At 38.9% G+C, this 23,356-nt stretch overlaps 1 protein-coding gene across 4 annotated transcripts in view; it reads right to left on the bottom strand.

Annotated features, from left to right (window-relative positions):
• LRRC72 (leucine rich repeat containing 72) overlaps nt 1–22,483 on the bottom strand; it is a 69,883-nt gene extending 47,400 nt beyond the window's left edge. For 2 of the 4 annotated variants that reach the window (XM_061413626.1, XM_061413628.1), the window contains exons 1-2: nt 22,277–22,483; nt 5,070–5,143 (exon numbers count right to left, since the gene is read on the bottom strand). In XM_061413626.1, the coding sequence (XP_061269610.1) occupies nt 5,070–5,143; nt 22,277–22,372 (170 nt within the window). In that variant the 5' untranslated portion in view covers nt 22,373–22,483. Of the gene's footprint in view, nt 1–5,069; nt 5,144–11,356; nt 11,557–22,276 lie in introns of those variants that run through there. The other 2 variants (XM_061413627.1, XM_061413629.1) reach the window with 2 other exon arrangements.
• Between the last annotated feature and the right edge of the window lie 873 nt (nt 22,484–23,356).

The following is a 23,356-nucleotide window of genomic DNA, read 5'->3' as shown; positions in this document are numbered from 1 at the left end:
AACCTGTGGGACACTGTAAAAGCAGTGCTAAGGGGAAGGTTCATAGCAATACAGGCATACCCAAGAAACAAGAAAAAAGTCAAATAACCTAACTCTACACCTAAAGCAACTAGAAAAGGAAGAAATGAAGAATCCCAGGGTTAGTAGAAGGAAAGAAATCTTAAAAATTAGGGCAGAAATAAATGCAAAAGAAACAAAAGAGACTATAGCAAAAATCAACAAAGCCAAAAGCTCGTTCTTTGACAAGATAAATGCAATTGACAAACCATTATCCAGACTCATCAAGAAACAAAGGGAGAAAAATCAAATCAATAAAATTAGAAATGAAAATGGAGAGATCACAACAGACAACACAGAAATACAAAGGAAAATAAGAGACTACTATCAGCAATTATAGGCCAATAAAATGGACAACTTGGAATAAATGGACAAATCCTTAGAAAAGTACAACTTTCCAAAACTGAACCAAACCAGGAAGAAATAGAAAATTTTAACAGACCCATCACAAGCATGGAAATTGAAACTGTAATCAGAAATCTTCCAGCAAACAAAAGCCCAGGTCCAGATGGCTTCACAGCTGAATTCTACCAAAAATTTAGAGAAGAGCTAACACCTAGCCTACTCAGACTCTTCCAGAAAATTGCAGAGGAAGGTAAACTTCCAAACTCATTCTATGAGGCCACCATCACCCTAATACCAAAACCTGACAAAGATGCCACAAAAAAAGAAAACTACAGGCCAATATCACTGATGAACATAGATGCAAAAATCCTTAACACAATTCTAGCAATCAGAATCCAACAACACATTAAAAAGATCATACATCATGACCAAGTGGGGTTTATCCCAGGGATGCAAGGATTCTTCAATATCCACAAATCAATCAATGTAATACACCATATTAACAAATTGAAAAATAAAAGCCATATGATTATCTCAATAGATGCAGAGAAAGCCTTTGACACAATTCAACATCCATTTATGATAAAAACTCTCCAGAAGGCAGGCATAGAAGGAACATATGGCTGGATGGCATCACTGAGTCGATGGACAGGGTCAGACACGACTGAGCGACTGATCTGATCTGATATATGACCAACCCACAGCAAACATTATCCTCAATGGTCAAAAATTGAAAGCATTTCCCCTAAAGTCAGGAACAAGACAAAGGTGCCCGCTCTCACCACTACTATTCAACATAGTTTTGGAAGTTTTGGCCACAGCAATCAGAGCAGAAAAAGAAATAAAAGGAATCCAAATTGGAAAAGAAGAAGTAAAACTCTCACTGTGTGCAGATGACATGATCCTCTACATAGAAAACCCTAAAGACTCCACCAGAAAATCACTAGAGCTAATCAATGAATGTAATAAAGTTGCAGGATATAAAATCAACACACAGAAATCCCTTGCATTCCTATACACTAATAATGATAAAATAGAAAGAGAAATTAAGGAAACAATTCCATTCACCATTGCAATGAAAAAAATAAAATATTTAGGAATATATCTACCTAAAAAAAAAAAAAAAAAGGAATATATCTACCTAAAGAAACAAAAGACCTATATATAGAAAACTATAAAACACTGGTGAAAGAAATCAAAGAGGACACTAATAGATGGAGAAACATACCGCGTTCATGGATCAGAAGAATCAATATAGTGAAAATGAGTATACTACCCAAAGCAATCTATAGATTCAATGCAATCCCTATCAAGCTACCAATGGTATTTTTCACAGAGCTAAAACAAATAATTTCACAATTTGTATGGAAATACAAAAAACCTCGAATAGCCAAAAGAAATGTTGAAAAAGAAGAATGGAACTGGAGGAATAAATCTGCCTGATTTCAGGCTCTACTACAAAGCCACAGTCATCAAGACAGTATGGTACTGGCACAAAGACAGAAATATAGATCAATGAAACAAAGTAGAAAGTCCAGAGATAATCCACGCACCTATGGACACCTTATCTTTGACAAAGGAGGCAAGAATATACAATGGAGAAAAGACAATGTCTTTAACAAGTGGTGCTGGGAAAACTGGTCAACCACTTGTAAAAGAATGAAACTAGAACACTTTTTAACACCATACACAAAAATAAACTCAAAATGGATTAAAGATCTAAACATAAGACTAGAAACTATAAAACTCTTAGAGGAGAACATAGGCAAAACACTCTCCAACATAAATCACAGCAGGATCCTCTATGACCCACCTCCCAGAATATTGGAAATAAAAGCAAAAATAAACAAATGGGACCTAATTAAAATTAAAAGCTTCTGTACAACAAAGGAAACTACAAGCAAGGTGAAAAGACAGCCTTCAGAATGGGAGAAAATAATAGCAGATGAAGCAATTGACTAAGAATTAATCTCAAAAATATACAAGCAACTCCTGCAGCTCAATTCCAGAAAAATAAATGACCCAATCAAAAAATGGGCCAAAGAACTAAACAGACATTTCTCTAAAGAAGACATACAGATGGCTAACAAACACATGAAACGATGTTCAACATCACTCATTATCAGAGAAATGCAAATCAAAACCACAATGAGATACCATTTCACACCAGTCAGAATGGCTGCTATCCAAAAATCTACAAGCAATAAATGCTGGAGAGGGTGTGGAGAGAAGGGAACCCTCTTACACTGTTGGTGGGAATGCAAACTAGTACAGCCACTATGGAGAACAGTGTGGAGATTCCTTAAAAAACTGGAAATAGAACTACCATATGACCCAGCAATCCCACTGCTGGGCATACACACTGAGGAAACCAGAATTGAAAGAGACATGTGTACCCCAATGTTCATCACAGCACTGTTTGTAATAGCCAGGACATGGAAGCAACCTAGATGTCCATCAGCAGATGAATGGATAAGAAAGCTGTGGTACATATACACAGTGGAGTATTCAGTTCAGTTCAGTTCAGTTCAGTTACTCAGCCATTAAAAAGAATAGATTTGAATCAGTTCTAATGAGGTGGATGAAACTGGAGCCTATTATATAGAGTGAAGTAAGTCAGAAAGAAAAATACCAATACAGTATACTAACGCATATATATGGAATTTAGAATGATGGTAACAATAACCCTGTAAGCGAGACAGCAAAAGAGACACAGATGTATAGAACAGTCTTTTGGACTCTATGGGAGAGGGCAAGGGTGGGATGATTTGGGAGAATGGCATCGAAACATGTATAATATCATATGTGAAACAAATCACCAGTCCAGGTTTGATGCATGATACAGGATGCTCGGGGCTGGTGCACTGGGATGACCCAGAAGGATGGGATGGGAGGGAGATGGGAGGGGGGTTCAGAATGGGGAACACATGTACACCTGTGGTGGATTCATGTTGATGTATGGAAAAACCAATACAATATTTTAGAGTAAAAAAAAATTTAAAAAAAAAGAAAGAAATTCGACTACTATTGATGACAATGACTCATGCTGACAATGATACATTAACTCTGTTGTTACAGTATATGTTCTCCATGATTTCTCAAGGAAACATTGATATGATCCTTTCCATTTTCCAAGCGCAACAAAGACTTAGGCAAATAACCTAATTTACCCAGTTTATTGGCATCTGGACTGTGAAACATTTTTTGTACCTAGATGTATTAAATGATAACTTAGTATTCTGAGGATATAAAATGTATTATCCTTGAATTGAGAAGACCACTAATTATCCACTGTCAGAAAATCAATATTTCCTTTTTGCTACTGTTTTAAAGCATTTCTTATTGTTATCTACTTATCCTAATGATCAATAGTATACAGTTGTTAAAATCATGAAAGGCTTAGAGATGCAATCTTTTGAAGACAAAAAAATATTTATTGTTATTGTAAAACAAACTGGTCTATAGAGAGGATCAAAGTATGACCTTAAGTTTGTCAGAATTGCCTATCATACTTGCTCCATTCTAAAAAGTTTATTTTTTAAAATCTTAAATTTATTAGCTATTTATTCTCTTACCACCAAGAGATTCAGGGTCATTACAAAGATAACTATTATTCATGGCACTAATGAACTAAAACATATTAATATTTATCAAAATAAATATGTTTATTAATAAAGGATTTCCTCAAATCACCAGGGAAAAAGTGATTAACTTCATTGATAAAGTAGGACATTTTCTTTAAAAAGTAGCTAAGTTCTGAATATTAAGTACAAGTAGAAATATGATAAGCCTCTTTTCTACATAGGCATCACTGGTGCAGTAGTAAAACCTGTGCTGTCAGCATCCAATTGAACACATACTCTGTCTTCCACCTGGGCTCTACCTCAGGCACTGTGACTTGCTCTGAAGAAGAAGTTGGGAGCCGCGTTAGGCATTACTGACAGACTCACTTTGCTGCCTGCCACATTGAGAAGTTAAAGTGGAATGAAAGGAAATTGTAACATAAGGCAGAAGTTTTCCTACTTACCAGTAAAGTTAGTATGAAGGTTATTGGGTAGTGGTTATAGTATAATAGGGGCTATCATTTTAGTACAGTGCTATAATGAATCATTATCCTTTAATCACAGTAGTAATATTAACTGCACTAATGCTGATTGTTTACTGTGTATCAGACCCTTCCCTACTCTCAACTAACTCACTTAATCTTCACAATGACCCTGTGAAACAGGTAGTACTGTTATATGTAGGCAATAGGTTTGCCAGATAAAATACAGGATCCACAGTTACATGTGCATTTCAGAGAAACAACAAATGTCCCAATGTGATGTGGGGTATATTTATGCTAAAAGACTTATATTCATTTGTTTCTCTGAAATGCACATGTAACTGGTATTCTACATTTATATTGGCTAAACTGACAGCCCTAATAGGTTTACGACATGCCCAGGATCATCTAGTTGGAAGAGACAGAACTGGGATTCCAACTCAGCCTGACTCCATAATCTTTGTTTTTATCCATTTCAGGATCCTGCCTCTCCAATAGAGACTGTGAATGCCAAAAACCATGTGAAAGCCAGTCCACACAAGGGGAAAACAAGGGAAGAGAACATTTGAATCTATAAAACATAACATGATGCCCTTCTCTTTCTTACATAAAGTACACTTACTTTTGAGAAAGAAACAGCTCAAAGACATCAGCATCCTTCTTGTGGCCACATATCTTTAGCTGTTCTTCAATTGCCTGATAACATATAATTAATCTGTCAAGCCACATTCCACTGAGCAAAAATACTGAGACATTTGCAGTCAATAACAATAATGTCTACAAAAAGATCAAAAGAAAGGTGAATATGGAGGCAACTACTCTAAACTGATAAATTCCAACACTACAATTCAACATTACTTAATCATTTTTGTGGTTGAATTTCATTATCCTTAATCCCGGGCACAGATGTGTAAATAAATTTTAATCAAGAGAAAAAAAATGTGCATGTGTGCTTATATACCAAAAACAAGCTTTTTATTCTCCATGAGGAAGAGTAATTTGGTCTTTAAATATCTGTAAATATTCCTTTATTTTAAGCATGAAGGACTGATATTTGGTAGGATTTCCATTTTTACAGAAGACAGTGTCAAGGTTGGAGATGGAGGGAGTATAATGCACCCTATAAGTTCTCAATGTCAGACAAATGAATGAATGAGTGTATGAATGTTATTTTTTTTCCTCTGCAAAGAAATAGTGTCTTCATGTTTCGAGAATTACTAATATACTTGGACCATGGGAATTTTTGGTGGAGAAGAAGCAATTTTTATTCCCATAGGTTTTTTGTTTGAAAATACACATCCAACAACAGCTATTTCACTGCTTTGCTTTTTCTTCTTAAGATCCTTTACTAAATTACAAAATAACATTTATAGGCCATGTAGCCTAAGATGATATGGAAAAATTAAAGACCGTCTATAATTTGTCAATGAAGGAGTAAAGCTAACAAGACACAGCAGAAGTGGAAAGTATAATCATTGCACTTCTGGAATCTGACAAACACTGTAATTATCAGGGTCAAAGCAATCACCAAATTTCAGAAATTTCAACCTGAATTTGTTGTGGGTGGTGAGGTTATACTGTCAGGAAGTGATTTATGGATTTTTGACATTGGTTTTGTTACCTAGTAGGGGACATGAAAAAGTTAGATTTAATGGGATGAACAAGTATCTAGAGGTGAGGAAGACAGATATCCCAGGGATGGAGAACAGCTGCTAATTTATACCCCAAACTTTCTTTGTGACCCTGTTACACAAGTTGGATCTTGGGGCTTGGAGAATTTATTGGTTCAGGTGTAGGCCTTTCCATTAGGGTATTTTTTGACCATGATAAATGAGCTGAATTTGGAGTTTAGAAAAACCCATTAGACATCCACATCTGGGTATTTTAATTTAAACATCAAAACCATCAGCTTGTACTAAACACAGTCAATCTCAGTTTTGCCAAAGTGTTTTGAATGTTAAGGCTTAGTCAAAGTATAATTAAAATTTTGCAGCTACCTTTTAAAATTGCAAGCTGGCTTCTAACTTAATCCCACAGTTTCACATCTAACACTCAGAAATACATCAGTACATACACACACAAGCAAAATGTGAATATCATTGCTCATCTCATACATACATTGTCTGTAGTTGTGAAATATGCCCAATTAATTGGAATAGGGGTTATAGTAAGATGCAACTTCACAGTAGGACATATGCAATAGCTTAAAAACAGAGAGAGATGGATATCTAGACCTAAAAAATATATCCAAAATATATTTTTAAGTAAAAATGCCATTGGCAGTATAATATTTATATATGTAACAATATTTTTGTTACTAACGACATTTATATGCACACAAAATGCACACACTCCAAACCATTAACAAGTTATTACTTGAGATTATAAGGGACTGTCACTTTTTAGGAAATTCATTTTTCAATAATGTTTGAATATTTTATGACATTAACTTAGTAATCAGAAATTAGTATACATTCTGAACATTTTACCCATGGAATGAATATTTCAAGACTTAAATTTTGAAAATAAAAAGATGAAAAAGGGAAATTTAAACTCACAATATGTAAATCACTGATGTAATTAATTATTCATTTACACAGCTCTTTATCATGGCATACTTCCTTCCAAGCAAAACTTTCATATGAACCTGGTAACACCAAAGTGTCAAAATGCCAAAGAACTCGAAAATGTGCCAAGAAGTTTCAAGTTTCAGTGAATCTGTGGTGGAACAGTTCCAGTTCCCAATCAACAAACAACTTCACTGGCAGCATATTCCTTTCATCTACAGAGACACAAGAATTCTTTCCCTGAACTGTTTTTTTTTTTTTTTAATTGTGGTAATATATACATAATGTGGAATTTACTATTTTAACTGTACATTTTTGTGGTATTAAGTGCATTCACATTGCTGTGCAGCCATCACCACCATTCATTTTCAGAAGTTTTTCATCTATCTCAAATGAACTTCTGTACCCACTATACACTGCCTCTTCATTTCTTTCCCTCTCTCCCCTGTTCCTGACACTCACCCTTCTACTTTCAGTCTCCATAAATTTGACTACTCTAAGTACCTTATATAAATGGAAGCATGCAGCATTTGTCTCTTTGTGACTGGCTTATTTCGATTAGCATAATGTCTTCAAGAATTACCTAGTTGTAGTGTGTCAAGATTTACTTCCTTTTAAGGCTGAATAATATTCCATTGTATGTGTATACCACATTTGGTTTTTCCATTTAGCTATCAGTGGACACTTGGGTTGCTTCTACTTTTTGGCTGTTGCGAATAATGGTTCTATGAATATGGGTGTACAAATATCTGAAACCCTGTTTACACTTCATTTGAGTATATATTAATACTCAGAAGTGGAATTGCTGGATAACATGATAATTGTATGTTTAACTTTTTGAGGAATTGCCATACTATTTTTTACTATAGCTGCACACAACAGCATACTTTTACATGAACATTTCTACCAAAGTTTGTCCAAACAGATCATTCAGCTATTTATTGAACCACAAACTACTGTGGTTCAGGCTGTGACTAGTTTAGTCTATGGCTAGCTAGTAAATGTAGCAATGAATCAGGTAAGATGTCTATTCCCTATAAGTAAACTTTGAATAAGAGAAGGAAGGATACACAATGTTTCAAAAGAAGGTTGCAAATGTTAAGCACTATGAGAAAAGAAAAATACCACTCTAGTGAATTCAGAGGAATAAGAAAGTACTGTCAACCTTGGGAACTTTGAGAGGATTTTAGGGCAAGACTGACAGTTGGACTCAGTCTGAATGATGAGGACAATTTAGACAAAGATTTTGATGGATGAGTGTTTTAGTCACAGGGAAGTAAGTACACAAAGGAGGAAAAGCAAGGGAAGAACGTACAAGGCATTAGGGCTGTACATTCTTTGGCTGCAGGAAAAAGGAATACAGCAAGCAACTGTGAGGGATCCATTTTAAAAGGTGAATTGGGGTCATATACTTGTGCTCACTTTGAAATTTAGGCTCAGAAGTATGTACCTACTGCTTAAAGAAAACTTTAATGGGTCAAGAACTCTAACTTAAAATCACATATTTTATGTAATATAAAATTAAACTTAATTTTGAATATATATAAATTAAATATATATACAATAAATATATATACTAACAGCATGGTGAAATCAGTGTAAGGAAGTCCAATAAAGTTCTGATTTTTCACATGACAACTATATCAATGCTTTTAAGTAATATCCAATATCAAGTTATTTTAAAATCATTTTTCCTCCTTCTCTTTTGGTTCCCTTGCTTTGTTGGGCTGTAAAAGAATGGACTTAATAACAACTGGGTAATTTATCAATGGACTCAACTCTGGGAAGTTTGCAGAGAAGTATTATAGGATTTTTAAGCAGGAGAAAAGATGTGACAAAGCATACCATATCTCATGGCTTAGGGTGCAGATTGAACTGCAGACAGGAAGCAAGGTTGCCTCTGGAAAATCAAGTCAAGATCTGATACGCCTGCCTCAGGGACAGAAGCAAGTGAGAATGAGCAGTGAACAGGTATGACATGTGAGATACAGAGAGAATTGATGAGAACTGGCAAGTAACTGGAGGCAGAGAATAAGGGCAAGGGAAGCCACTGGTGATGATAATAATGTGATGACATGATGATGAGAAAGGTGACTGGGAGGGAAGATGCATGCAGTTGAGAAAGGGTGAAATTGAGGCACTGGTGGAAGAGGTCAAGGTGACCACCAGAAAGTTGCAAGTGGGAGAGCGAATCTCACCAGAGTGTCAGGATAGATATGTCCAGCCTGGTCGTCAGCCAGCACAGAGGAGAGAGTGGGACCCAGGGAAGATCATCCTGAAGTGTCTACATTTGGATGGAGGAGGAGAGAGCCAAGCTGCATAAGAAGATACACGAGGGATTGTTATAAAGTTATGAAGAGAAGCAAAAAGACAATGGGAGCAGGGAGGGTGGGTTTCAAGAAGGTAGAATTTGAATCTGCAATATTGTGTAGCATGGTAGAGAATATCACACAGAAAAGGTATTCAATTTGCAGAGTAATTTCAGGAATCTGAAAAGGGGGAAATGTTAGCTTTCAAATTAACTGACTGATGAAACAGGAAAATAAAAACAACACAGCACAAAACTTAGATGTAGATCGTTTTAGCATAGAGAAGAAAAAAAGCAGCTACTTCCACTGCAGATACCTTGGGATCTAGATAAAATAGAATAACATATTTGAAAATTGTGGGACTTCTACATCCTAGAAGAATGAAGACTTTATTAAGGTCTATAGAAGAAAATATCCTCACTTTGATGGTTTATCTACTATAATGATACATTCCTATACCTTCATGCAATACACATGCACCACGAGTTAGTTAGGATTTAGTGTGAAGTTTCCAATTCATTATAGAACGTTCAGCCTTGATTAATTATCATAGCTCCAAGTCTTTCTAGATAAGTGTGAGAACTCGAGAACACCTTGTTAGGTCCTAAATGGCACAACACAGTTGTGACTTTTTTCATTTCCCACTCAAGGATTCTTTTAGTCATTATCTAAACTGTCCTCAGGAGAAGGCAATGGCACCCCACTCCAGTACTCTTGCCTGGAAAATCCCATGGATGGACGAGCCTGGTGGGCTGCAGTCCATGGGGTCGCTAAGAGTCGGACACGACTGAGCGACTTCACGTTCACTCTTCACTTTCATGCATTGGAGAAGGAAATGGCAAGCCATTCCAGTGTTCTTGCCTGGAGAATCCCAGGAACAGGGGAGCCTGGTGGGCTGCTGTCTATGGGGTTGCACAGAGTCAGACACCACTGAAATGACTTAGCAGCAGCAGCAAACTGTCCTCAACTCTGCTTGTATTGTCCCTCAAACAACTTCTCCTCCCAGTGTGTCAATCTGCACTTTAGGGAAACAACATTTCAGGGCTCTACATGTATATATATCTGTTGGAGGGTCAAGATTTCAAATTTATGGTCTTAATTTCTGTGTGCCAGCGGGCATGCTCAGTTGCTTCAGTCGTGTCTGACTCTTCCTTCATTCTATAGACTGTAGCCCACCAGGCTCCTCTGTCCATGGGATTCTCTAGGCAACAATACTGGAGTGGGTTGCCATTCCCTTCTCCAGGGGATCTTCCTGACTCAGGGATCGAACCGTGTCTCTTACCTCTCCTGCATTGGCAGGAGGGTTCTTTACCACTAGCGCCACCTGGGAAGTCCTGTTAGTCTCTATGCTGCTGCTGCTGCTGCTAAATCGCTTCAGTCGTGTCCGACTCTGTGCGACCCCATAGACCGCAGCCCACCAGGCTTTCCCGTCCCTGGGATTCTCCAGGCAAGAACACTGGAGTGGGTTGCCATTTCCTTCTCCAATGCAGGAAAGTGAAAAGTGAAAGTGAAGACGCTCAGTTGTGTCCGACTCTTTGTGACCTCATGGACTGCAGCCCACCAGGCTCCTTCATCCATGGGATTTTCCAACAGTACTGGAGTAGGGTGCCATTGCCTTCTCCGGTTAGTCTCTATAAACTGCCATAATTATATATGCTGCTGCTGCTGCTACTGCTGCTAAGTCGCTTCAGTCGTGTCCGACTCTGTGCGACCCCATAGACGGCAGCCCACCAGGCTCCCCGTCCCTGGGATTCTCCAGGCAAGAACACTGGAGTGGGTTGCCATTTCCTTCTCCAATTGTATATGCAGGAGATATTAAATGGGAAAGGGTCAGAGTAAATTAGTGTGGACCGGGGCAGTCCCCAAACCCCATTCAGGAGATTACAGGCTTCTAGCCTCAGTGGAAGGTTTGCCTGGGGACCTTGGTTGCATTATCCCTTCGCCCCGGACCCCGGAGTGGCCTTTAGCGGACTGGAGCATCTGTCAGGATCCCCCGAAACGCTCCGTGGTCTGGGGAAGAGGGAGATGCTTACCGTACGGCTGATTTCCAGGGCAGCTTCTGCGACCCTCACTGGGATTGCTGGGGGTCGGCAGGCACGCGGCAGATGACTGGGGTCCCTGGCCATCAGGACACCCAGGCACTCAGCAGCACCTGTGATCGACCCAGCCTGGCCTGCGGCTGACTGTTCTGGCGGTTACCAAGAGTTACCACCGCCCTGTGGACTAAAAGCCAATCCGAAGTAGGGAAGATGTGAAGCCAAATCCGGACTTCTGTGACGTTTGCGCTTGTGGCCCTGCAACAGCCACTGCGTCGCACCTCAGGTCTCTAGTGTTTCTCCTGCGCGGGGTGCTGCATACCGCGGATGAAGGAGGGATCGCGATCGGGTAGAGACCAGAGACCACGAGTGTATCAGAGGGCCCCACTGAAGTCACCCAGTAATAATAACTCTATTGAGATATGAATATTAGAAAATTTAGGTTTCTGAAAAGTAGATGTGTGTGGAAACCACCAGCCACCTGTGGAGGGTAGGAGTGAAGCGGTGCCTGGTGGAGTCCTCCTGGAGCTTAACGCAAAAGGAGGGGGAAAAAATCAATACTAGTGAGACTGTCTTTATTTTAAAATTTGACATTTTTGTTTATCATGTATGTTTTGCATTAATTTTTATTTTCTGAAAAGAAATATTGCATTAGGATTTATTTTGTTAAGCTGAGCCACTATTTGGCCAGTCTCATCCAATCTTGAAGACTTGATGATTTTATTTATATGAATTTGGTTTTCCTCTAGCTTGGAAAACTTTGGAGGCTGGAGGGTTGTGTTTTTTTTTTTTTTTTGGCCAGGACCTAACACATTGCATTTAATAAAAATTGATTCAATTCAATAGGTTGGTTTCTTGGCACCAAATTTGAACTTGAAATCTAGGAATTAAATGTAATTTTTTGAAATGGATCAAGCTACTTGCATTAAAAAGTGTTGGTATTGGAATAGAGCATTGAAAAAAGGTTTCAGTGAAGAAGTCAAAACATATTATTTCTAGAACTTTTTATAAATATTTGAGTATAAATACTTTTTATAAGTACTTGAGCCTGTTGGGGTAGGTGGATAAAAGTTCTTCTCGGTACCATGGGGAAAGTAACCATCTAAGAACCATTGTTTAAATAGTTTTTAACCCAGGAATAAAAATCAGAGAGGAATGGTCCACTGAGAAAAGGTATAAAATAATTTACTAGCATCTTGTCTCCCATCTTTGCTGTTAATATGTATTACAACTTTCCAGATATCATTTATTAATATGCTACATAGAAAAATGGAAATGCATACTCCTTGGTCAATTTTGTACATTACACAAATGTGAGGTTTACAACCATAGGCTATTTATTTTTAGAGAGTGTCTTATAGAAGTAAACTACTAACCAGTTAATTTCTAGTAAAATCACATTTAAATATTTTATTCTGAAATCTCTTCACTTTACACTGATTCAGAGGAGGAAATAAAATTTAAACAGACAGCTCTGTTCTTAGGAAAGGAACTCAGAGACTCATCTATTAAGAGGTCTTTACATGTTCCCTCTTCAAGAAAAATTTACCATTAACTGATTGCAAGGACTAAATTAATGCAAGTTTAAAATGAAATGTGAAAGATGGGAATTAGTGAAGGCACTCCTTGTATAAAAGGTTCTTCCTAGATGTCTTCATACACTGGGAGCTACAGAAGAGGTACCCCTCCCTAGCCAAGTGAACAGAGAGAACTTTTACCTCCATTTGATGGGATTATAGCCTGAGGAATCCAAGCTGAAATTTTAAAAATTCATGTAAAATGTACATTCTCCTTTATAATCAATTTTGTTTTAATATAAAAATAAAGTTGTTCCCCCTAACTCCCCTCAAATCTTTGAGTAATATTTACATTGAAGCAAGACACCCTGTGTTTATCCTGTGGCTTTGCCTCCCTGGCATGCTGCCATTGCCTGCAGGGCTATGCATATCCCAGTTTGAAAGCTCTATCATATCATGTATGTGGATTTGGATAAGAAAAAAAAGCCTTGTGTTCCAAGTCAGGGCATGTGGGGTTTAGTCTCAGTTCTGAAATTAACTATCTGTTGGCCACCTTCTAGTCACTTAATGGCTCTGAGCCTCAGTTTCTTCAACAGTAAAATAAAGAAGCTGAAAGTTTACTTCAAAAAATCCACTATTTAATTACACTCTCCCAGACAGGTAGAATGTATTGTTCACAGAATAAAAGGTTCTCATTGAGATGTTGACATATAATTGTTTTTCAAGAATAATTTGCTAGTAAAAAGTGTGTAAGAAAAAAATTATGCATGTAATGGCCATCATGAAAGCGACATAATTTTTAAAAAAATTCTCTTCTTAATTTGTCTTGAATAATTACCACCCATTCCTACTGAATACAATGACCATAGAATAAATATCAGTTACTATCAAATTGCATTCTTATATGTATATCTTTTTATGATATATGATGCCATTCTTTACCACGGAACCCCCTGGGAAGTTCAAAGCTGTCTTCTTTGCTCTCTTCTCCCAGGCTAATGGCTGTTGCCTCCAGACTTTGAATAAACGTCATTTCTGAATCTATCTCCAAAAGCACCCCTTCACTGACATCCAAGGTCCATGCCCAGAATGCTACCACTTGATGCTTTAAGTGATGCAGCCCTTTCCACTTCATCTTTACATACCTGTTTTCTCTCAGAATTCACATACAACCCTCAAAATACCTTCCTGTATAGGAATAAGAAATGATTCAAGTTTGGAAACATCCTATATTGTCTGGAAAAGCTAGAAACCTCTAGACAAAGTCCCAGCTTAATCAAATGATATAATCAGTTCCAAACCTGAATTTGCTTCAGTGTGATTTCACATCTTCTCCCAAGAACCTAAGTTCTGCCCATCCCCTCCTATAACTACCTTTTCACTATCCTTTACACCTAGGGCATCACATGTCCATTAGGGTCATAGAGGGGGCAAGAACTCCAGGTGGGTTCATCCACTTGTCCCTCGGTGGAGTGCATGAGAGTGGTGGGGCATGAGTCCAGTAGAAGACTTGAGCAGTGTCCTCTAAATCAAGGAGCCTAGGGCAGAAGCCCCCTTGCCTGAAATTAGAGGTGGTACTGGGTGGAATTCACACAACTCACAAATATTAATTTTCATTATAGCACTTCATTGTGTAATGTCATCGAAATTACTAACCCTTCTGTTGCTTTGCTCAGTTTTGACTTGATGAGTTACTGATAGACGTTTATCTTAAGCTGGCAGAGAAGTCTTGTTAATGCTATTAAGAATACTGCATTTCCATAGAGAACAGACTTAGGGACAAGACAGAAGGGAGGGAAGGAGATGGTGAGATGAAAGGAGAGAGTAGCATGCAAACATATATATTACCATACGTTAAATAGATAACCAGTGGTAATTTGCTGTATGACTCAGGGAACTCAAACTGAGGCTCTGTGACAACCTATAGTGGTGGGATGGGGTGGAAGGTGGGAGGGAGGTTCAAGAGGGAAGGGACATACGTATACTTTTGACTGATTCATGTTGATGTATGACAGAAACCCAGTATTGTAAAGCACTTATCTTTCAATTAATAATAAATAGATGAATATAAAAAGGAATATTGCATTTTATCACACATATGATGTAGCAATCAGGCATTTCAAGCATAAAGTCTCTATATAAATGTGTGGCTCTATATACATGTATATATATGTGTGTATATATATTTATGTGTGTGTGTGTGCATGCTAAGTCGTTTCAGTCATGTCTGACTGTGTGTGATCCTATGGACTGCAGCCTGCCAGGCTCCTCTGTCAATGGGATCCTCCAGGAAAGAACACTGGACTGGGTTGCCGTGCCCTCCCCCAGGGGATCATCCAGACCCAGGGACTGAACCTGTGTCTCTTACATTTCCTGCAATGGCAGGCAGGTTCTCCACCACTAACACTACCTGGGAAACCCAGCATATGTGTGCATGCACATGTAAATGCATGTGTGTGCATGCGTGTACGTATATATTCATACAAATGTACACCCATGTGTGCACCTCCCCCTCACACACACATACATAGCAGGCAAACTCCACAATGCCCCCAGTGATCCTACTGGTTTTCGCATCCTTGTGTAATTAATCCTCTCCCCTCGTGTGTAGGCTGGACTTTGGACTCACTCTGAATGAACAATATGGCAGAAGGGCAGGCTATCACTTCTGAGGGCAGGTTACAAAAAGACTGTGACTTCTGTCTGGGGCACCTTCTCCCTTTTTCTCTGGCCCACTCTGAGGTAAACCAGTGTCCTGTTGTGAGCTGATCTATAGGGAGGCCCTTATAGCAAGGTATTGGTGTCTCTGGACAATAGCCAGAGTGGACCTGAAGCCTGCAATGGTCACATGAGCCAGCTTGGCAGTAGATCCCCCAGACTGGAGCCTTGAGAAGGTCACAGCCATGCAGCCTCCTGAGAAACTCAGCCAGAGTTACCCAGTGGAGGCACACCCAGATTCCAGACACTCAGAAATGGAGATAATAAATGTTTGCTGTTTCAGCTGCAAAAGTTTTGAGGTAATTTGCCATGCAGCAATAGGTCATTATAAACATGTATGTATATTATTGGGGTTTCCCAGGTGGTGCTAGTGGTAAAGAACCCTCCTGCCAGTGCAGGAGATGCAAGAGACACAGGTTCAATCCCTGGGTCAGGAAGATCCCCCGGAGGAAGGCATGGCAACCCACTTCAGTATTCTTCCCTGGAGAATCCCATAGACAGAGGAGCCTGGTGGGCTACAGTCCAAAGGGTCACACAGAGTTGGGCATGACTGAAGTGACATAGCATGCACACACACATGTATGTATTATATATAATATGCACATTATATATAAATATCAATATAGTTGTATAGCAGAAACTAATACAACACTGTAAAGCAATTATATGCCAATTAAAGATATATACATAAAAAATTTTTAAAAACTGACAAAAGACATCAATATCAATTTAAAATCTCAGAAGACCAGAAAGATACATTTAAATAATCAAATTCAATCTTTCTCAAAAGAATTCTTGCTCCTGTCACCTTATGTTGTAAACACTTGACAAAATTTCCATCCTGACAATTTCAAATTAATATTTAAATCTGGAAAGACAGATATATTTTTGGAATGTTATCTGCATGCAACTACATGTTTAAATGTAAAAATAAATTTAACTCTTTTATCATAATAGACAATGATTTAGTTGGAGGGTTGTTATTAAACTACAACTTAATCTAAATTGAGTTTTGACATAAAAAAAATACCATCTACCAGAATAAATGCTATTACCAAGTCAATAAATATTTTCTCATCTTCTTACATGAAAACTTTTTCAAATGTGCTGTATGTTAAAAAAATGTAGTGGGACAATGGAAGCACTATTATTTTCTCAAGTTTGAGGTGTTATGTTGGAGCTGGGTTTCACCTCTGTTAACATATAGGCTTCTTTGTGACTCTTTCTAACTCAAGCATCTGAACCTGCTGGAATTTTCTTCTTCACACCCCCATAATTTAAACATTTCAGAATAAGGACTCAGCTTGAAAGTCATATCCCTTTTTGACCTGGATTATTTCTGCAGAAGATCAGTGTTAGCAGTGGCATCTGAGATTCCTGGAGACAGTTTCTTTGTTGCTCTTGTCTACAAAGTGGCAGAGAGACTTCCAAACTAGCTCCAAGAAGCCTGAGTTACCCACAGGCTACACTTGGGCAATCAAGCCATTTAAAGTGCAGTCTCACTGCATGAGGTAGCTACATCAGATGATCTGATGTTCTTTATCAATGTATTCATTCCTTTAGCCAGTCAGGCACTGAAACTGACAGAGTCCCTACCATAAGCTACACACTCTGCCATGGACTAGAGGATGTGAATGAGATTCACTCCAAGAAACGGTTGTTAGGAAGCAATCTCATGGGTATCTACAGCTTTAAACACATTAATTGTAGTTGGTTCTACTCTGATATTACCTGGCATTCAAGTAGATCATTAAAACCACTACTCTTATTTGCTTAGAGTGTGAAGTGTTTCAATTACCTTTGTAAATAATTCCAAACTGTGTTATTGACCATATTAACTGTGTACTCTTTGTAGCCTTTATTCAGCTGCTAGGTATTTTACTAGCAATGCTTTCATTACCACCTTTTCCCACAAAACAAAGACAAAAGATCAATAATTATTTTAATTAGAGATACTATGTATTGCAAAGCAGTTCAGAAAAACCTTTTTCATAAAAAGTATAAAGTCATTGAGAGATTTTGCATTGAAAGTACATCTAGAGTTTCAGAAACTGATCTTTGCTTCATGAACTCATTTTAGATTATAACAAAGGAAAAATTGGTTTTCCCAATTAGGGTATACTTTCCATGAAATTTGGCCAGTTTTTGTAAATTTGGATAGGAAAAGTAGACTAACAGTTAATTTTGGCTTTGCCTAATTCTTCTTCCTTTACTTAGAGATCTGACTAAAGCAGTAAGGAGCAGGAGTCCAGCTGAAGGCCACTAGATTCCTGTGTGCTAAGTTGCTTCAGTAGTGTCTGATTTTTTTACGATCCTATGGATGGTAGCCCATCAGTTTCCTTGTCCATGAGGATTCTCCGGGCAAGAATACTGGAGTGGGTTGCCATGACCTCCTCCAGGGGATCTTGCTGACCCAGGGATTGGACCTGTGTCTCCTGCATTGCAGGCAGATTCTTTACCATTGAGCCACTGGGGCACTATATAGGTGATACATGTTGGGGGCTGTTGCAGGCATGGACAATTAAAAACAGGTGAGGGGATAAGGAGACGCAAGTGAGAGAGAACAGAACAAAGTAAAAAAATGGGGGAGGGGATAAAGAGAATGGGAGGGAAGCTGCAGAGAGGAGGTGAGGAGCAGGAGATAAAGAGAAGAAAAAAGGGAAAAGAAACAGAAAAAAGTGAGAGAGAAAGGAAGTAGGGGAGCAGAGGGAAGGAACACATTGTGATTAGGAATTATGTTGTCATTTGATCACTGTCTTTTGAAAGGAGATGTTCTTCATTGGGGCACAGCTTCATTCCCAATCCTATGGCCCAGTGAGGCTGATAATCATAATCTTCAAACCTCTGGCATTAAGGGTAGGTACATGATCTGAGACAGGCTAAGCAGAATAATTGGAACTAAGGGGGAAAGGAGGATTTCTTTCTTGTGGTAAATCTATGCAGTATAAGACTTGGAATTAGTATCACTTGCTGCCTCAATACCTGAAACCAGGAAGCCCTCAAATGACCTAAGTGTACATTCTCCTCCCTGCTTGCCCTCACAGATAAGGTCCCCTGGTCAAGCAATCCTCCTTATCAAGCAGACCAGGCACAATTACTACTTACTCCTAAGCAGCAGATTTCAGTTCCTTGCCAGCCCGCAGAATTCGTCAATCTAATCACATCCTTGTGTGGGAACCAAGGCACCCCACCCTCTTATTCCTACAAAGCCTGCCTCCCACAGCCTCTGGTTGCTCCCTCCCACGGTCCAAACTAACTTGTGAGGAGCCATCAAACTGTTTTCTACAGTGGCTGCACCACCTCACTTCTACCAGCAACATATGGGTTTGAATTTTTCTACTCCTCACCAACACTCATTATGATTTTAATTTTCATTTCTCTAATGACGTGAGTCTGCGTGAACTCTGGGAGTTGGTGATGGACAGGGAGGCCTGGCGTGCTACGATTCATGGGGTTGCAAAGAGTCGGACACGACTGAGCGACTGAACTGAACTGAACTGAATGACTAACGGATTCCCAGGTGGCATAGAGGTAAAGAATCCAACTGCCACTGCAGGAGACCTAGGAGACTCGGGTTGAAGGTCAGGAAGATCTCCTGGAGTAGGAAATGGCAATCCACTCCAGCACTCTTGCTTGGGAAATCCCATGGACAGAGGAGCCTGGTGGGCTACAGTCCACAGGGTCATGATGTGTCAGACACGACCGAGTGAGTGAGCACAGCACAGCACAGCAATGACTAGTGACGTTGAGTGTCATTTGCATGTGCCTGTTGGCCATTTGTATATCTTCTTTGGAAAAATGGGTATTCAAGACTTTTGCCCACTTCTTGATTGGTTTGTTTTTCAGCTGTTCCGGTTCTTGCATATTCTGAATACTATACCCTTGTCAGATATGTGGCTTGCAGTATATTCTTCCACTCTATTGGTTGTCATTATAATCTGATGGTTTTTTTCTACTGACTATTTCTACTCTTCTAATAATGCTAACTAGAACTCATCCTACATGTATTAGTTTTAAGTATTCATTTTTCTACCCTACTCTTATAATGAGAGGTTTTGTTAAAAGCCACTGTTAGAATAGGGTCTGCCTGACTTACCTCCCTGGCTTATAGTTTTTGGTCTAAAGGTGGGGATTTAAGCTTATCCAGACCTCACAACTCTAGCCACAATTATTGATCCATCACAGTAGCTAGGCCAATCAGAATCCCTTTCTAGGATCTTTTCACTATCATTAAACTGTTATTGTATGAGCCTAGAGACTGCCACCACCCATGCTTCTTTCTATATAGAAAGTGGATCTACAGTAGAAGAAAATAAAACTAACAGACAGAGACTTCCCTGGTGGTCCAGTGCAAGGGGCATGGGTTCAGGGAAGTTCCACATGCAGCATGTCCAAAAAATAATTAAATAAAAAGCCTTTATTCACTTAAAAAAAAAAAAAAAACAACTAACATACAGAGCAAGAGAAGATCATGTCTAATGGCATTTGAGCTCTTGGTGCTAGCTAGCTTTATGCCTGTTTCCACTGCAGTTTGGTTATGTGGGTCAATACACTTTTCTTTCTGTTTAAGCTGGTTTATACTAGATTTCTCTACTTTAAATCAAGAATACTACCAAGTACTTTAAATCAAGAATACTACCAAGTTTGTTGATGTGGCAGTATTATCCTGAAGGTGTACCTTATAACGTCATGGAATTTTCACATATACACGGGATTTCTTGGATCTACATCCTGCCCACACTGACTCTGATTTTTACTGCAACACTTGCCCAGAGTTTTCCTCTATTGATCTCACTTGCCCCATTCCTCCCCCAAATTAAGAACTAATAAGAAAAAATTGAAATAATTCCTCTTTTTTCTCTAAAAATTTACATTAAAAATATTGGACAGATGCCAAGAGCTTGAAGTACAGCTGCATTTTGTGAATTAATTAAATATCATAATCCTCTTTGCAGTTTCTATTAGTAACAGGAATGAATGTTATAAAAGGAGCATTTACTAAAAGGAATGTGTTGTGTAATTTAATGTATGCTAAATGTAGGTGGTCTAAAAATATTCTACTGCATTCCTACCTTTACTAACAAACTTTTAAAATACTGTCACTAAAGTGTGAATACCATTCGACAAAGGAATTCAACTAAGCCCTTTATATGACATTATTTTAAATAATCTTTTCTATATTTTCTAAGTCAGATTGTATAGCTAGTTGATTCAGCTACCTATTGTGGTGTTAGTTGGTGGGAAATGTCATGCATCCTGTCTTTGGTATGATTACATACATTCCTTTTCAATTTCCTTTTGTTGAGTTTTGTTATATTTTGTATTATGGCCTTAGTAAGTAGGATGTCTTTGGGGTGAAGAAAATCCCTTATTTCCGATCTTTGTCGTTTACAAATTAATGACTCAAAGTATTACAAGTGCACGCCCATTAACTGTTTATCTTGGTGTGGCCCACGGTGAAAATGACTTCTACTATCAAAATTATTCTGTTCTTTGACATGATCCCTTGGTATTTGGGGGTTCTGTTTTCGCTAAAAGTTCAGGAATTCCCTGTCAGAAGTCCTTTGACAAGAAAATTTACTAAGAATATTATTGGATTGGTAAACTTGACAGTTTCTTTGCTAAAAAAAGTATAGCTTCCACAGCTTAACTTCTCACCCTATGGCTATTTTGTTCCCTCCTGCCATATTTTTTTCCTATACAATTATTAATCAAATAAGCTATTTTTTTAACTTCATGTTGTTACTTAGATATGGATCACACCTAAACTGTAGGTAGCCATGGCAACATAACAAGCTCACACTCTGTATTAATGAAGAACATTTAAGAAGCTTCATTTAACTGGTGGAATGACCCTGAGGCAGTTGTCTGGAGTTCCACATAAGAGCGACCCACTGGAAAATCATAAAGTCTGGCTGTGGGTTTTTCCCAGGACAGTTTCTAAGCCCTGGATCTTATATTGTTTATCTATAAATGATCTTGGGTTTTGCTTCCAACCACCCAGTGTCTTGGTCCTTCTGGTTTGTCACGCACAGAGCCACTAGCAGACTCGTTGGCAGTGATAGGTGCTAAGTATGGAGGAAAGGTATAGTTATCAGGTAGGATGTCTTTTATTATGGCACCTGGACACTAGGCTCTACTTGTTCAAACAGTTAAGAAATGCCTTGCCTCCATAACAGAAGCCCAAAGGAAGAGCAGTTCTGCGCTCTATACAGTCAGGACCAGGGCTCCAGAACCCTGCTCATTTTAAATGCTATACTCCTCTAAGTCAACTTCCCTTCAGGTCGCCTCCTTCTGTCACAGGACAGCAGTGGCAGCTCCAAGTTTCACGTTTTGATGTATTACTATTGAGAGGAATAAGAGGGGCTACTTTTCATCATCACCTTCTGAGAGTGAAAACCTTTCCAGGAGTCTCTCCTTTCCTGAATACATCCTTGTGGGTGTCCTGGGCCTGAATGGTGTCACAATGCCTTCCTAAACGCTGGCCAGTGGGGTGGTACTGCTCTCATTCGTGGACAATTAAGGTCCACCTTGAAGCCCAGGTGGCCCTGCAAGATGGACTCTCCCTTCACTCAGCTTGGAGACTGACGGTCCACACGGGTCTGCTGGATGCCCACCTCCCCCTGCTGGAACTCCTACACCACCCCCAGGCTGCCTCTTTCCACAAGGACACGCTCCTTACCTGGCTTGAACTCTGACACTGGCACCCACCGGCCATTCCACGAGGCTTCTCCAGAAATGAGAGAGGCTCTGAATCCTCAGTATAGGCCCACTTCATGCACCAATGAGTTTGTCACCAAGTTCGGGTTCTGACACCCCTGCTCTCCGTCACCCCACTGAGACTGACTGCTTACCCAGTGACAGTCTGTTCCAACAAGAGTTAAAACCTTGCTCAGATGCAACTTTTATAGCAGTCTATTTAAAGAAGCAAGTTGATATGACAAATAGCTATGTACAAAGTTAAAAAAAAAAGCTATGAGATTTTTCCACTCAGAGGAAAAAAAGATGGGAGTTGTCAGAACAGAAAGCTGCGACGCTGCATGCACACTGGTGCTATAGTCCCTACAGTTAATACAGGTGGTTTTCATAAGTTAAAACATATATAACCATTTCTCCATCTTATCAGAAATATCTTAAGTTACAGAAAGTAGCTATTTAAAATGACGTTTTAACTGTAAAACCTATGTAGTGATATTTATCAATTGGAAATATAAAAATAAGTACCTGACCCTGTTTTGCCATAAATAAATTAAAAATAGAACCCTTTTAAAGGGTTAATGTCATGGTACTTCTGATCAGTCCCCTACCACAATTTCATCACTCCTGTGACCAGAAGGCAGCTTAGAGTGGCGATAAATCTTTTATGTTGCTGTATTACCTGCAAGATTTCCACAGCAGGCTCAGTTTACAGATGTGAAGACTGAGGCACAGACATTTAGGTAACGGGTCCAGAGTCACACAGCTGTAAGAGGGACAGGCAGGACCCACCCCCATGAGGCCTAGCTCCCTTGCCCTTACAGTTCCTCATGTATGATCATCTGGGGACAAAGTACATGACTGTGATATTATCTCTAATAAGGGAAATCTAAGAAACAACCGGAGAGGGGAAAGGATTTTTGAATCATCTGTCCTGTGGAAATTAAACAGCTGTAAAAGAATGATGCAATAGAGTCACATTTACCGATGAGGAAAGATGTTTAGTTTATCACACAATGTTTGCTGTAAAAACTGAGTCAGGACCATCTACAGATTACAAAGAGAG

The sequence above is a fragment of the Bos javanicus genome, chromosome 4 (genome assembly GCF_032452875.1).
Source record: "Bos javanicus breed banteng chromosome 4, ARS-OSU_banteng_1.0, whole genome shotgun sequence".
NCBI classification, from domain to species: domain Eukaryota; kingdom Metazoa; phylum Chordata; class Mammalia; order Artiodactyla; family Bovidae; genus Bos; species Bos javanicus.
This window is presented reverse-complemented; position numbering and strand designations above follow the sequence as displayed.